This window comes from Megalobrama amblycephala, linkage group LG7, assembly GCF_018812025.1.
Source record: "Megalobrama amblycephala isolate DHTTF-2021 linkage group LG7, ASM1881202v1, whole genome shotgun sequence".
Classification (NCBI taxonomy): domain Eukaryota; kingdom Metazoa; phylum Chordata; class Actinopteri; order Cypriniformes; family Xenocyprididae; genus Megalobrama; species Megalobrama amblycephala.
Genome location: NC_063050.1, coordinates 6,645,878 through 6,660,563, shown reverse-complemented (window position 1 = coordinate 6,660,563; position 14,686 = coordinate 6,645,878). Strand labels below are relative to the sequence as shown.

Below are 14,686 nucleotides of genomic sequence, written 5' to 3'. Positions count from 1 at the left end.
CTTTTTGCAATATTATGTCTAAATGTGGTGAAAACACACACACACAAAAAGATTGACAAAAGATTCAGCAACTGTTAAACTCTTTTGCTGTTCTTTCACATACAGTATACAGAAACATGTACCTGCACTTACTATATACAATTAACTCCTGTAAACATGCTCACAGTGGGGTATAGTAAGTCTTGTCTAAAACAGTGACTTTCCTTCACTGAAGAATGAAATTAGAAGACTGAAAGACAAAAGAGATTTGAGTGAACAAGAATTTACTACCACAAGAAACAATCAGGGTCAAGCACTAATGGCTCATGATACAACTGCCATGTATCTTTCCAAATATAATAGAGTACATTCACACAGCAGCAGAATACAGCTGTTAATCCTTAATATGGTTACACTCACACAGTTCTGTTATTTTTTATTTTCAGGACCCACAACTGTGCTTTGTGAATGAGCTCTGTGTGTTTCAAGTGTGATTTTGGTAACTTACAGAGACTTTGTGTCATCTGAAGGTTTTATATCAAGTAACAGTCCTTCACTGGAACCGGACTGTGTTTAACTCCACATTTAGACATACGCTCACAAACTTCCCTAAGCACTTTCCCTTGAGGGAATCTACTCCACCCCAATTTACCCCCATCTAACCCAGTGTCAAAAGATCAATGATCAAGGGTTTAGGGCGTTCAATGTAAACACATTTCAAGGGATCCACCAGTAGTGGGCACTCATGCAACATAAGTGATGACGTACATCTGAGTGAATGAGACGGAGGGAAGTTAGTGAGGGAAGGGCATTAAAAAGTAGACTTAAACTCACACTATAAAATAACTAAAGAATCCAGTAAAACTTGAGATTATTAGAGCAAATTAAATAGATATGAGAACAAATGTATAAAACTAAATTAAACAACACTCTCTTAAATATTTTCTAATTTCATTAAACATTTTCATTTAATTTAATTTATTTTCATTAAAAAGGCTCATTTCTGTTATTGTAGGCTCGTTTTGTAAATGTTAGAAATTAATTTAGACAAGCACAAACTGGATGCTGGTAAGAGTGCACGCATTCAATCCCACAATGCACCACAATAATAAGTGTACAACCAATATATGGGCTGCATTCCAGTTCGTTTTTTAAATGCCCTTCCCTCGCTAACTTCACTCGGTCTCGTTGACTTGGATGTATGTCATTGCTTACGTTGCACGAGTGCCCACTTCTGGCGGAACCTTTGTATGGGCTGAACTGGAACGTCCTAAACCCTTGATCACTTGGAATCCGCAATGGAGCTGATTTATTATTTATTTTTTCCCCTTACAAAATTGTTTAATACAGCATTCTATATGTATATATGTGTGTTTTAAATGTTTAAAAAATAATTAATATATCATAGAGTTGTTTGTGGTGGGGTAAATTAAACGCGATGTGCGGTGACGTCACTATCGTGTTTCATTGTGGGTTATGGAGCTGGGGTCTGTCCATATAAACTTCCCTCATCCACTTCACGAAGTGGAACGCACTTCAAAATGGCGGCAGGGATTCCCCCGAGGGGAAGTGTTTAGGGAAGTTTGCGAGTGCGTGTCTAAAACCGAACTGGAACGCAGCCATGCTCAACGGCTAGAGAATACCCATAATGCACTGTGAGGGTTGTGCCGAATGAATTCCTGCATCTCGCCAGAAGATGGCGCCCACAGCTGAATCATCCATCCATTTCTCAAACCACTGGTTCAATGTGGCTACAGTGTAATATCATACAGGTATAGATTCATTTTTAACATTATTAAATTGTTCAATAAGATTTATTCATGGTAGTTTCCATGAAAATGTTCAAGATAAATCTCAGTAATTTCATTACTACTGACATCTTTTGAAAAGACGTCCACTGAGGAGCCGGAATGAAAGTTTTTTTTAAGACATCTTTTTTGACGTCTATATCAGACGTGCAGAAACTTTCATTCTGGCTCCTCAGTGGACGTCTTTTCATAGTGTGCCAAGATGACTTCTGGACATAACTTTAGGTGTGAATCAGGTTTAATCAACCTGATGTCCATGAACAGTCTTTTATGGTCTAACGGTGGTGTGGTCACATGTTTCCTGCCCGTCAGAAGTCCTGTCTGAGTGATGTGTAGCTGAAAATCTGATGGACGAGTAGGTGAGATTGTCAGAGGGGCTGCTGGGTAATTGTGCTAGAGGCGTCAATAGAACAGAGGCGTCGTGTTCATCAAATACAGGAAGGACTGAACTGTAGACAGGATGATCAAGAGTGTCACTGATGTCTTCATAATCAGAGACAGTATGAGAGACCTGACAGAAGAGAGTAAAAACAAATGGTTTAGAGTGGAGAAGATGATTATAATCCACTAATAAAAGATCAAACTCAAACACATGATGAACTCACGTCTCTGTTTGGTTCATTATCTCTGTTGGGCAGATGCTCAGTCGGGCCTTGAACAACATCTCTGGGCTGATTTCCTGTTTTGTGACACCAGATTTATTGTTTTGTGGCAAAATGTATTAAAGGCCTTTATTTTGACAGCTTTGTGACACTGAAGTTCAGTTTGACTATGAAAATGAGAGGTAATAAAATGATTCATGAGAAAGACGGTTACCTTCTTTCTTTTGTCTCCATCTGAAGTACATGAACAGTGAGAATCCAAACCCTGTCAGGATCCCTACGACCATCAACATGACCATCATGGCAAAACCTTGAAAACAGACAACAAAACCATGTGATTATGAGTCTAAATGTCCTATTTCTGATGAAACTTGAGAAAAAAGTCTCTGGACAGGCATTTACTAAGTCAAAAACTTTAAACAACTAAATTCTTCATACCTTGTTCTGGTTTTGATGACGCTGCATTATTAGATGATGAGAGCATCAATATTGCTGAAGATGTTGATGATGATGATGATGATGATGATGAAGGAAATACAGATGTGACGGGTCTGTTAGATGCAGTATCTGCTGGTTTACTGCTGTGATCTGAAGCTGTTGTGGTTGGTTTAGGAGACTCTGAAGTGACTGAAGCACAAATAATCATCTGGTTTAATGCATGACAGTCTGCAGTCTATTGCAGATATGATGAGATTAAAAAAAAAAAAAACTAATATTGTTTAAGCAAGACGTTTTATATATTGAACATGCATTTCAGAATAAATATAGTTTCATTTTTACAGTCTAATAGTGGCACAAGATCATGTGATCTTTGTACTTCCCCTGATGCAGCTGTTAGTGTCAAGGGTGTGGTGAATATACAATGACGTATGTGTGAACAGCGATGTGTGTTCAGCATCTTCACCAGTTCTATAAAGTAATCATATAATCAGTAAGCATTTAAAATGGCTGGTAGCATCTCAAATTCTTTGGCTTTTATTTTTCTTCAAAGAATAATAGGCCTTTGAAAAGGCTGGATGAAACAAGTCTAAGAATTTGAGTTGTGCAGTTATATTTCTGTTTTTTTTTTTTTTTTTATGAACTATTCCTCCATAAATGAAACTGTATGTCATGTGATGTGTCAGGAAGTGATGTGGGTCAGTATTTGTGTTGTGTGAACTCATCATGGGCAGAGGATACTGTGGTTTCTGTTATCTCGCCTCTTTACATCTTTATAACACACGATACATACTCTCACAGACACTAAGAGACTTCTGTAATACTTTAGTATATTAAATATATATTAGTTATGCTTATGTATGTTACACCATATCTGTGTGCACTGATGAACTATTTCACTCATACAGTATATTCTGACTTACCATGTTTAATTTCCAGATGAATCTCTGTATAGTCATCGTATACTTTCCTCTCCACAGCACACCAGTATTGTCCTTGATCTTCTGTTCTCGGATCAGTGATGGTGACAGTGAAGATGTGGGTCGTTGTGTTATCGGTCAGAGAGAATCTCTCGTCTTTAGCTGCAGATCCAGATTCAACAGGAATGTCTTTATCCAGTACTTTACATTTTCCTCTGCAGAGATATTTCTTATGTGTTTCATATCCAGACTCATAGGGACACCGTATTTCAACTTTTCCTCCTTCATAAGCAGTGAAAGTCAAGATCTTCATCTCACATGCCACCACTAAAACATAAATAGAGAGAAACAGCTCAGAGCAAACATGGACCTGATTGAGAACAGGTGCTGAGAATAAACACAGAATAAACTCTTACCTGACATGATGAGCAGCAGGTTAAATATGAGAAGTTTATGATCACAGATGAGGATCATTCTGCTTTATCTGTGTGCTGCTGGTGGACAGACTTCATGAAGAGCTGCTCTCTCTCTCTCTCACTCTCTCTCTCTCTCTCTCTCTCTCTCACTCTCACACACACTCACACACAGTTTCTCTCTCTCTCTCTCTCTTTCCTTCCTTCCGGTTTGAAGTGGGAGAGGAGTCACGGTGAGGGGGGAAGTTTATGGACTTTTCTTTTTTTTCTTTCTTACTTAAAATTGATATCTAAAAGCTGTCATAAAATCTAGAGATAAAATTTTAGTTTGAGGTTTCATTGACGGTGTGTGAGGAGTTCACGTGGCGAGTGCAGGGATGGCGTCGCACCTGGATGTGCGAACGCCGTCACTGTCGCTCCGTCACGGAATTAGATGCATCACTCAAGTTGGAGAACAGTTGATGTTGCTGAGCAAGTGGGACATGAAAACATAATTTCAGCATCCCGGATGAATAAGGCCGTGGTGGTTTTTTTGAAGGATGAACAAATGGTGAATCGGTTGGTAGAGAGCGGCATTGTGGTAAGTGGAGCTTTTGTTATTGTTCAACCTTTAGTATCTCCAACTGTAAAGGTAATAATTTCAAATGTGCCGCCATTTATTCCGGATGAGGATATACAGCGTGAGCTAGGTATGGAAAGTTTGCGAGTGGAATTAAGATGGTGCCGCTTGGTTGTAAACATGAATCCTTGAAGCACGTGTTGTCCTTCAGACGGCAGGTGTTTATGTTTTTGAATGCTCCGACTTTAAACGTGTCCTTTCGTTGCGTGTACGAAGGAAAGTCGTACATGTTGTATGCAAATACTGGAGAATTGCGATGTTTTGAATGCGGTTCTGTAGGACATGTAAGATTGTCTTGCCCACAAAGGGATGAAGTGGTAAATGAGACAGGTCAGAGTAAGGATTTGAAACTTGGGTAAAGTTGGTTTTATATTCGCACATTCGGACATCCGTATTCAATAGCCTTGTTAATCACACTACATTGGACATTCAGTGGACATTCACAAGTAAATATGCCATTAAAACAATACTTGCCTATTTTGATCGACTGTGAAAAATGTTGTAAGTTGACAATCGTTGGTTGTCAATATCATGTCGGTGCTTAAAATTCGCAAACATTAATTTATTGCACATTTATTGGAAAGTCTGAATTTATCAGAAGTCCGAATGTGTGAATATAAAACCAACTTTACCGAAGTGGATTTGAATGGTGGTGTGGAGGAAATTATCGTGAAAGAAGGAGTGGAAACTGAGGATCAAAATAAGGGGAATGAAAAGGATCAAGGTAGTGTTGGTATTGAGGGTGAAACTAATGGTTCTGTGTTGAGGGTAGTAGAGGATATTAATAGTGAGATACAGGTGTTTGAAGAGAAGGTGAGGACAGAAAATAAAAGGAAAGAGCAAAGAGGAAAGGTGGAAAGTACTGAAGAAGTGATGTTAGTTGATGGGGATCAGTCAAGTGTTGCAGGGATGGTGATTTTGGAGGAAAATCAATCTGGAGAAATGGTTGATAAGGGAGGAAAGGAGGAAAGTGAGGATGATGCATTGTCAGACATATCAGATGTGTCAAATTTATCTCAGGTGGGATGTGAACAGGTTTATTCTTTGGTAGAAATAGATGCTTTTTTGGATGAGACTTTTGGGAAAGTAGCAGAAGTGAAGGATTACTTCGTTGATACTAAGAAATTTGAATGTTCTGTTTTATACTGGATGAAACGAGTTGGAGAAGATAAACTAAGTAAGAGGAAGAGGTTCTGTTTGAAAAAGTTTGTCACGAAAATAAGGAAGGGGAAAACCCCAAAGAAAAGGAAATTTAATTAAATTGAATAATGATGTGTAATTCACTAAGGGTGTCTTTATTTCTTCTTTTTCTGTCTCTCTTTTCCCTCTTTTGGAACATTTTTATGGAGGTTGTAAGAGTAGGATCTTTAAACATAAATGGGGGAAGAGATAGGGTTAAAAGAGCAATGATTTCTGAATTTATTAAATTAAATGATGTTAAAGTAATTTTCTTACAAGAAACACATTCTGATAGAAATAATGAAGTGGAGTGGTATAGATGGTGGGAAGGGGAGTGTAAATTAAGCCATGGGACAAATTTTAGTATGGGTGTTGCAATTCTCTTCTCGAAATCTTTGGCTTTAAAATTGTGACAACAATAAAGATAGAAAAAGGTAGAGTTTTATTAGTTATAGCAGAAATTAAAAGTGTTACATTTCTTTTCATTAATGTATACGCTCCAAATATAGGATTGCATCGTGAAATAACATTTCAGAAGTTAAATGATGCAATAAAGCAATATGATGATGGTAATTATTGTGTTGTAGTAGGAGGTGACTGGAATTGCACAACTAATTTTTTACTGGATATGAATGGGGAGGAGCCTCACTAAAAATCCAGTAAGGTATTATTTGATGTCACAAAGAATTTTAATTTAGAGGATGTGTGGAGAAGTAGGAATAAGATTGTAAAGCAATATACCTGGATAAAGATATTAGATTCTGTTATGACAGGAGCTAGATTGGACAGGTTGTATATAAGTAAATCAGAAATGAATAGAGTTATTAATACTAAAATTTTACCGAATGGCTTTTCAGACCATCATATGGTGACTTTAGACTATAATATTGTAAAAGTGTCAAGATCTACATTTTATTGGCATTTTAATGTAAAATTGTTGCAAGGCAAGGAATTTTTTGAGAAATTTTGTATTTTTTGGGAAATTTGGAGACAGAGAAAAAATAATTTTGAAAATATGACTCAGTGGTGGGAAGTGGGAAAAGCACAGATCAAAGTTTTTTGTCAACAATTTTCTTATAATGTTACTGTTGCAGTGAAGAGAACGGTTACAAATTTGGAGATTGAGATTAATGAAATGGAAAAAAAAATGATTGATGTTGATAACAATGGGTCAATGAATATTGTAAAAAAGAAAAAAATGGAGCTGAAGTCATTGTTGGAACAAAGAGTTAAAGGTGCACTAGTTAGAGTTAGAATGTCTTCAATTAAGGAAATGGATGCTCCAACTGCTTTTTTTTTTGGACTTGAACGGAAAGAAGCACAAAAGAAATGTATGCTGCATCTTAAAAGAAATGATGGATCAATTACTTCAGATCCAATAGAAATGAGAATGATTGGGATTGAATTTTATAAAGATCTGTTTGGAAATATAGACTGTGATTTTGGATCTATGGACCAGTTATTAAGGGACCTTCCTAAATTAAGGCCTGAGGAAAAAGAGGAACTGGACAAAATGATCTCTTTTGATGAACTTTCACATGTCGTGCAACAGCTTTCTACAGGAAAGTCACCAGGAGTTGATGGGTTACCATCAGAATTTTATAAAGCCTTTTGGGGTATTTTAGGAAAAGATTTGTATGATGTGTTTTGTGAGTGTTTTGAAAGAGGATGTTTACCAAAAACCTGCCAGAGAGCTGTGTTGTCACTTTTGCCAAAAAATGGAGACCTAGGGTTGTTAAAAAATTGGCGCCCAGTGTCATTAATGTGTTTAGACTATAAAATACTGTCTAAGTGTTTAGCCAACAGATTAAAGAAATTTTTGCATGTTGTGGTAGAAAGAGAACAAACTTACTGTATTCCTGGGCGTACAATAATGGACAATTTGTTTCTTATGAGAGAGCAGCTTTATAGTTTAGCTATAGAACCTTTTCTATGTAAGCTGAGAACTGAATTAAAAGGTTTATTGATACCTGGTGATATTTTAAGACAAAGGTTTTCCATCTCTGCTTATGCTGATGATGTAACCGTTTTTATCACAAATCCAAATGATGTTCAGGTACTTTGTAAAAATTTAAACCTGTATGAGAAATGTTCTTCAGCTAAAGTAAACTGGGCAAAGTGTGAAGGGTTTATTGTGGGTTCCTGGGTTGAAAAGGGGATACCTAAACTTCCTGAAGGATTGAAATGGGGGAGGGAAGGTATGAAAGTGTTGGGGGTGTATTTGGGTTCTGAGAAGTATAAAGAAAAGAACTGGGAGGGTCTGCTTGAAAAGGTTGTTGCCAAGTTGTCTAAGTGGAATTGGCTATTACCCGAATTATCTTATAGATGCAGAGTTTTAATTATAAATAACTTGACTGCCTCTATGTTATGGCACAGACTGAATGTACTTGAGCCAACAGATGAAAGCATAAAGGATATTCAGAGGAAACTGGTGGACTTCTTCTGGTCTGGTCAGAAATGGATTCCTGGGCCTGCACTTTACTTACCAGTGAATGAAGGAAGGCAAAGCCTAATAGAGGTACGAAGTCGTATAAATGCCTTTCGGTTACAAGCAGCACAGAGACTGTTGTATGAAGAGAATGTTGGGTGGATTAATGTTGCTTGGGCTCTTCTACGAAAAACATCTGGCCTTTTGTATGATAAACAGCTTTTTTTACTACAAATTGATGAAGTGGATTTGAAGGAGTTAACACCTTTTTATAAGTCAATGATAACAGCTTGGAAAAAGACATTTTTTATACACAGAGACATTTTAAACCCTGAGGACTGGATATTGGGAGAACCGTTGTTCCATAATCCATTAATAAGAACGAAGATTTTGTCCTCTAAATCGGTGGAAAGCTGTTTTGTGAAGGCGGGGTATGTCAAGTTGGGTGATTTGAGAAGTGGTGATGGCTGGAAAACAGCTGAGTCATTGCAGAATGCTACTGGACTGAGATCTCTTTGCCTTCTGAGGAAAATAATAGAGGAAGTGTGGGCAGCTCTACCTGGTGCAAGTAGAGAGGCATTGTCTAAGGATGGGAAGGGGGAATATACTTTTCCACCCATAAAATTATCAGCTACTGTACGAGAGGAGAATGAGATTCCTGTTGAAATGAGTTTTCGCAAGTCGCCAAAATACGTACCAATACGTACATATCACTGCAGTTTCCAACAGAAATGAACACTAGAGGCAGTAAAACTGCAAGCGCTTTTAATCGTTTTCATACACCGTTACAATTATGGGGGCAGATTATTGAATAATAAAGACCTGTTTTACGTCTCCTTGCACAATATTATATTATGACTTCAAAACGCTTTTTTTCAAATCAGAACAAATCAAAACGTACCATTTTCACATTTATCTGTTCAGGCAAAAAAAAAAAAAAAAAAACACTTTTAGCACCACTCAGTGCACATTTCATATTGAAATGCAGTGATATGTATTGGTACGTGTTTTGCGACTCGCGAAAACATTCCCACAGGTACGTTTTTCCAATGAGTCCACGCTGCCATAATGAGAGGGCAGGCATTTTAAATAATAAAATATTACTTTGACATTGTTCAATTTGCATATTATGTCTAAATGTGGTGTTTGTCTTAAAAAGTGAGAAAATGTGAAAAATGAAGAATGACAAAAGAAGCCGTTTTGCTGGTCTTTCACATACTATATACAATAAAGGCCTGTAAACATGCTCACAGTGGGATATAGTAAGTCATTTTCCTTCATTGAAGAATGAAATTAGAAGACTGAAAGACTGTGCAAAAGAGATTTGAGTGAACAACAATTTACTACCACAAGAAACAATCGGGATCGAGCACTAATGGCTCATGATACAACTGCCATGTATCTTTCCAAATATAATAAAGTACATTCACACAGCAGCAGAATACAGCTGTTAATCCTTAATATGGTTACACTCACACAGTTCAGTTTCAGGACCCACAACCACATTTATTTTGCAAATCCATGCTTTGTGAATGAGCTCTGTGTGTTTCATGTGTGATTTCGGTAACTTACAGAGATGTAGATAGCTTTCTGTCATCTGAAGGTTGCATATCGACTGTCTTTCATCAGAGCTGCTTACTTGCGTCAGTTTTGTGATCTGTGCATGACCAAAGTCCCTTTAAGACAAGTCATTTCACTCGGCGGCCATCTTTGAAACGCCTCTCAGGCATGCAAGTGCAGCTCCTATCTCTTTGAATGGGGAAACTTCAAATTCTCTAAAGCTGTTTGCCAAGCTTTCGATTAAATTTCCTATTTGAAATCACCAATGAAATCTGACTACAACTGTCTCATTAATTTTGTTTCTAAATGATCGAATCATGAAAAAAAACAAAAAAAACACCATTTTTCAGGATGGGATCAAGCTAATGCGCATGTGCGCGTCTCTATAGGAGGCGTGTGTCTGACTGTTTCTATAGGTCGCTCAGCCCCATACCTAGTCCATCGTCTTTCATAGGCTTACATGCTAGGAAATGTGTTTATAGTCGTGTAGGACGGAGTATATGTAATTCGAATCTATATGAACTAGAAAAGCTTTGCAGTTTTACAAAGCCTTCATTATGATGCACGGAAGGGAAAAAACATTAGCCTGAATCTAGCAACGTCTTTGAAATGATTGTTTTGCTAAATTAAGTTGGTCTTTAGGCTAACGCTCGAACAACCCCACTACATTTAAACAAAAATGAACTGGTTAATTATTCACAGCAGGAGGGTCGGGTCTTCAGGTCGAGGAATGAATTACGAATTACATGATTCATGAAATGTTATTACTTCATATCACCATAGTATGAGAAAGAAAATGAAAAAGATGTATCAGTAGCCTATGGTTTAATTAAATGATTGAGTGGGTGTAAGTTCAACCAGAATTCATCATGTTGTTACGGACAGATAGGTCGGAGACAACAGGAATACAATAAGATGGTATTTATTGGATCAACAGCAGGTATAAACAAGGATGCAGGTAAGTGAACGGCAGATATTGACTTTGGTGAATGGGAAGATGAATATCGATACTGAACCTTTGTGTTGCAGGAATGATGATCGTTCATTGGAGAATGGTCTGGCAGGATGACGGAAATCGGGAGAACAGCACACAGACGAAACCACAGGAGGAAACAGGGAACACGCTGGAGTAGAAGTGATAAGTATCATGCAAGTCCTTGAGGTAAGCATAAGAAGTCCTTTTGCAAACAAGACCGGACAACCAACTGAGGTGTGGTGAGTTTATATAGTGTGCTGATTGGGTGCTGATTGATGATGCGTGTGATCAGAACTCGGGTGAGGGAGTGCGCTGTGACTGGGTGATGGTGGAGCCTGGCGGACACGTGATGTACCTTTGTATCAAAATATGTCTGTTTCCATTTCTGCAGACATGAGATATGGCAAGATCTGCAATATTCTCTTAAAGGTGTCAAAACAACACCTTCTAAATCTATTTTCATCTATCTTTGACATTTGACCAGTCACTCTGACCTAGCTGTTACACCAACTATGACATAATGTTGCTTAGTTGGGGACACTTGACATTTGATATTCAGCAGTGCTTTTGATCTGCCTGCATTGACACAATTCTTTAAGAGCTGCTGTGCAGCCAGAATTATACACCAGTTATCACTGTAAAGCTGCTTTGACACAATCTGCGTTGTAAAAAGCGCTATATAAATAAAGGTGACTTGACTTGACGTGGCATAATGGATAAGTCTGTTTTACCTTTTCTTATTTAGACCAAAACATAGATTTAAGAGAGCATAAGTTTCACTTATTGCTTCTTCTTTTTGCTTCTCCTTTCATTCTGCAAATATCTTCCTTTGTTCCTTCTTTCTCTATACTCTGATCTTCCATCTTCATCTGTTAGATACAATACTCTGGATTTTATTATAAACTATTATTTTATTTGATTAATTTGTTTGTCTCTGTAATTTTTATTTAATACATTTATTATTCCTAATTCAAATTTGATCCCTGACATAATCATTGGCAGACTGTCTGGATCTCATTGGATCAGTTTTGCATCACGCTCTAGACGGATGTCTTTAATCAGAGCTCATGTCTCTCTTCTTGGCACAGCATTTCAAAAACACATCGCTCAAGTCAAAAGAAGTTGAACTTTTAATTGAACATTTTTTCATCAGATTCAGATATGTAACTAAACAGTGTCACTCAGCTTTACATGGTCATGGACTAACAGTTGCATATAGTTCCTGTCGTGCTGAAGTCCTGTCTGAATGATCTGTAGTTTGAAACAAGACCGTTGAACAGCTGAGAGTGTCAGAGGCGTCATGTTCACCAAACACAGGAAGGCCCAAACTGAAGCCAGCATGATTATTAGTGCGAAAGATCTCTTCATAATGACAGACAGTATGAGTGGCCTGAAATAAGAGAAGAAAGAGTCACCGCAGTAAAACACTCTTGAGATGAGTAACGACATTGATAAAGATTATTAGAATCCACAAATAAGAGGTTACAAACTGATTGAGATCAAACTCAAACACACAATGAAACTCACTTCTTCAGTAAGCAGGTTTTCAGCCGACACATGAACGACATCTCTCGACTGCACTACTGTTTCATGACACCAGATTGTGACAAAATGAATTATGCAGATAATAAAATGCTTTATTCATCAGCATGTAAAATGATGTGTGTTTTGACAGAGAGAAAGACAGTTTTACCTTCTTTCCTTTGACTCAGTCTGAAATAAATAAACGATGAGAGTCCAAACACCATCAGTATCCCCATGACCAGCGGCATAATGATGATTGCTGTAAAACCTTGAAAACAGGAAACAAACATCTGAAAATAATCCCAAATGTCCTGTTTTTGAGGAGATCTGGACAATCAGATTTGTTTAAGTAACAGAATATGTACCTCGTTGTAACTGTGGTGATAATGAAGTGATAGCCGCTGGTTCAGTCGAGTGATCTGAAGCTGTTGTGGTTGGTTCAGGTGACTTCCTCTCTGATGTGACTGAAGCACAGATGATCATTGGGTTTAATGCATGATGTCACTTACATAATCTATAAATTAAAACAATCTAAATGACAGTCTGTAGTTTATGCAGTTATTGCAGAATAAAAACTATTTAGGATTGTTTGCTTATTTGAGCATGCGTCCAGAAGAAGTGTTATAGTGGCACAGAGTCATGTGACGCCTTTAGTTTCTTGTGAACTCTTCTGAGTCAAAGCTGTTATTAACGCTTCTCTGATGTCAGGGGTGTGGTGGAAATATAGCGCTGTACTGTATGTGTGACCAGCAACATTTGTTCAGTACAGTCCTCATCCTTCAGAGAGAAGCAACCGTTACTGTTCGTCTCTGATGAAACTTTGATAGCCGATGTCTCACTTCTTTGCAGATGAATTTGACATCATTCCTCAAATCTCTTTCATAATGGCAGGTGATGCTCAGATGCATACAGAAGAAATAATAATTTTAAGTATTTTGAAATGCCTTTATCTCACACTAGTACTGTCCTCCTGGAAAACCTGGACTTTTGAAGTGATAAATGTCAACAGATAATGCTGTTAAATGTAAATGTATCCTGTTCTTCATAAATAAAACTGTGTCATGTGACAGGAAGTGATGCGGGTCAGTATATGTGTGGTGTGAACAGTTGTCATTGCCATCATCTGCAGAGGATACTGTGGTTTCTGTTATCTCGCCTCTTTACATCTTTATAACACAATACATACTCTCATACATGCAGACTAACCTCTGTTTTACCTCTGAGTTTTCTTCATATGTATTTTTCACCATATCTGTGTGCACTGATGAACTATTTCACTCATACAGTATATTCTGACTTACCATGTTTAATTTCCAGAATAATCTCTGTAAAGACATCATATCCTGTCCTCTTCACAGCACACCAGTATTGTCCTTTATCCTCTGATCTCAGATCAGTGATGGTGATGGTGAAGCTGAGGGCCGTTGTGTTATCGGTCAGAGAGAATCTCTCGTCTTTAGCAGATCCAGATTCAACAGGAATGTCTTTATTGTGTATTGGACATTTTCCTCTGCAGAGATATTTCTTATGTGTTTCATATTCAGACTCATAGGGACACCGTATTTCAACTTTTCCTCCTTCATAAGCAGTGAAAGTCAAGATCTTCATCTCACATGCCACCACTAAAACATAAAGAGAGAGAAACAGCTCAGAGCAAACATGGACCTGATTGAGAACAGGTGCTGAGAATAAACACAGAATAAACTCTTACCTGACATGATGAGCAGCAGGTTAAATATGAGAAGTTTATGATCACAGATGAGGATCATTCTGCTTTATCTGTGTGCTGCTGGTGGACAGACTTCATGAAGAGCTGCTCTCTCTCTCTCTCTCTCTCTCTCTCTGTTGCATGCTGGGAGTTGGTGAGAGTGGTGGTGGTGGTGGTGGTGAGAGCTGCGGTGTGGTGAGAGTTTCTAAATCTAGCTTTTCTTTATTTATTTTTGCTTTTCTGTCTAGAAAATACATGATTTAGAAAGGAAATTGTAAAATAGTTGAATACTGGTGTTTGTTTGGCAGAATGGCGTCTCTTGATGAGACGCCGCCATTATCACTCCGTAATGGTTTCAGGTGCGTTCCTGAGGATAATTCTACTGTGGAGGATGTTTTAATTGCAGTTGGTGATCAGATTGGTCATGAGAATATTGTATCGGCATCACGCATGAATCAGGCTGTTGTTGTTTTTTTGAAGGAACAAAATCTTGTCAACCGTTTAATTGTAACTGGTCTTACTGTTAATGATG

At 37.8% G+C, this 14,686-nt stretch overlaps 3 protein-coding genes across 3 annotated transcripts; all 3 read right to left on the bottom strand.

Moving 5' to 3' along the window:
* Positions 1 to 1,853: 1,853 nt before the first annotated feature.
* LOC125273079 lies at positions 1,854 to 3,035 on the bottom strand. Its single transcript, XM_048198348.1, has 4 exons — positions 2,828 to 3,035; positions 2,604 to 2,699; positions 2,393 to 2,466; positions 1,854 to 2,298 (listed from the first exon to the last, which is right to left on the bottom strand). Exons 1-4 carry the CDS (start codon positions 3,033 to 3,035, stop codon positions 2,056 to 2,058), a joined length of 621 nt encoding a protein of 206 aa, XP_048054305.1. The 3' UTR covers positions 1,854 to 2,055.
* Positions 3,036 to 3,677: 642 nt separating this feature from the next.
* On the bottom strand, positions 3,678 to 5,075 carry LOC125271623 (CMRF35-like molecule 5). The gene is made up of 2 exons (XM_048195738.1): positions 4,164 to 5,075; positions 3,678 to 4,074 (listed from the first exon to the last, which is right to left on the bottom strand). Exons 1-2 carry the CDS (start codon positions 4,219 to 4,221, stop codon positions 3,728 to 3,730), a joined length of 405 nt encoding a protein of 134 aa, XP_048051695.1. The 5' UTR covers positions 4,222 to 5,075; the 3' UTR covers positions 3,678 to 3,727.
* Positions 5,076 to 12,051: 6,976 nt separating this feature from the next.
* Positions 12,052 to 14,281, bottom strand: LOC125273078 (CMRF35-like molecule 7). The gene is made up of 6 exons (XM_048198347.1): positions 14,158 to 14,281; positions 13,748 to 14,068; positions 12,812 to 12,910; positions 12,616 to 12,714; positions 12,450 to 12,505; positions 12,052 to 12,312 (listed from the first exon to the last, which is right to left on the bottom strand). Exons 1-6 carry the CDS (start codon positions 14,213 to 14,215, stop codon positions 12,118 to 12,120), a joined length of 828 nt encoding a protein of 275 aa, XP_048054304.1. The 5' UTR covers positions 14,216 to 14,281; the 3' UTR covers positions 12,052 to 12,117.
* Between the last annotated feature and the right edge of the window lie 405 nt (positions 14,282 to 14,686).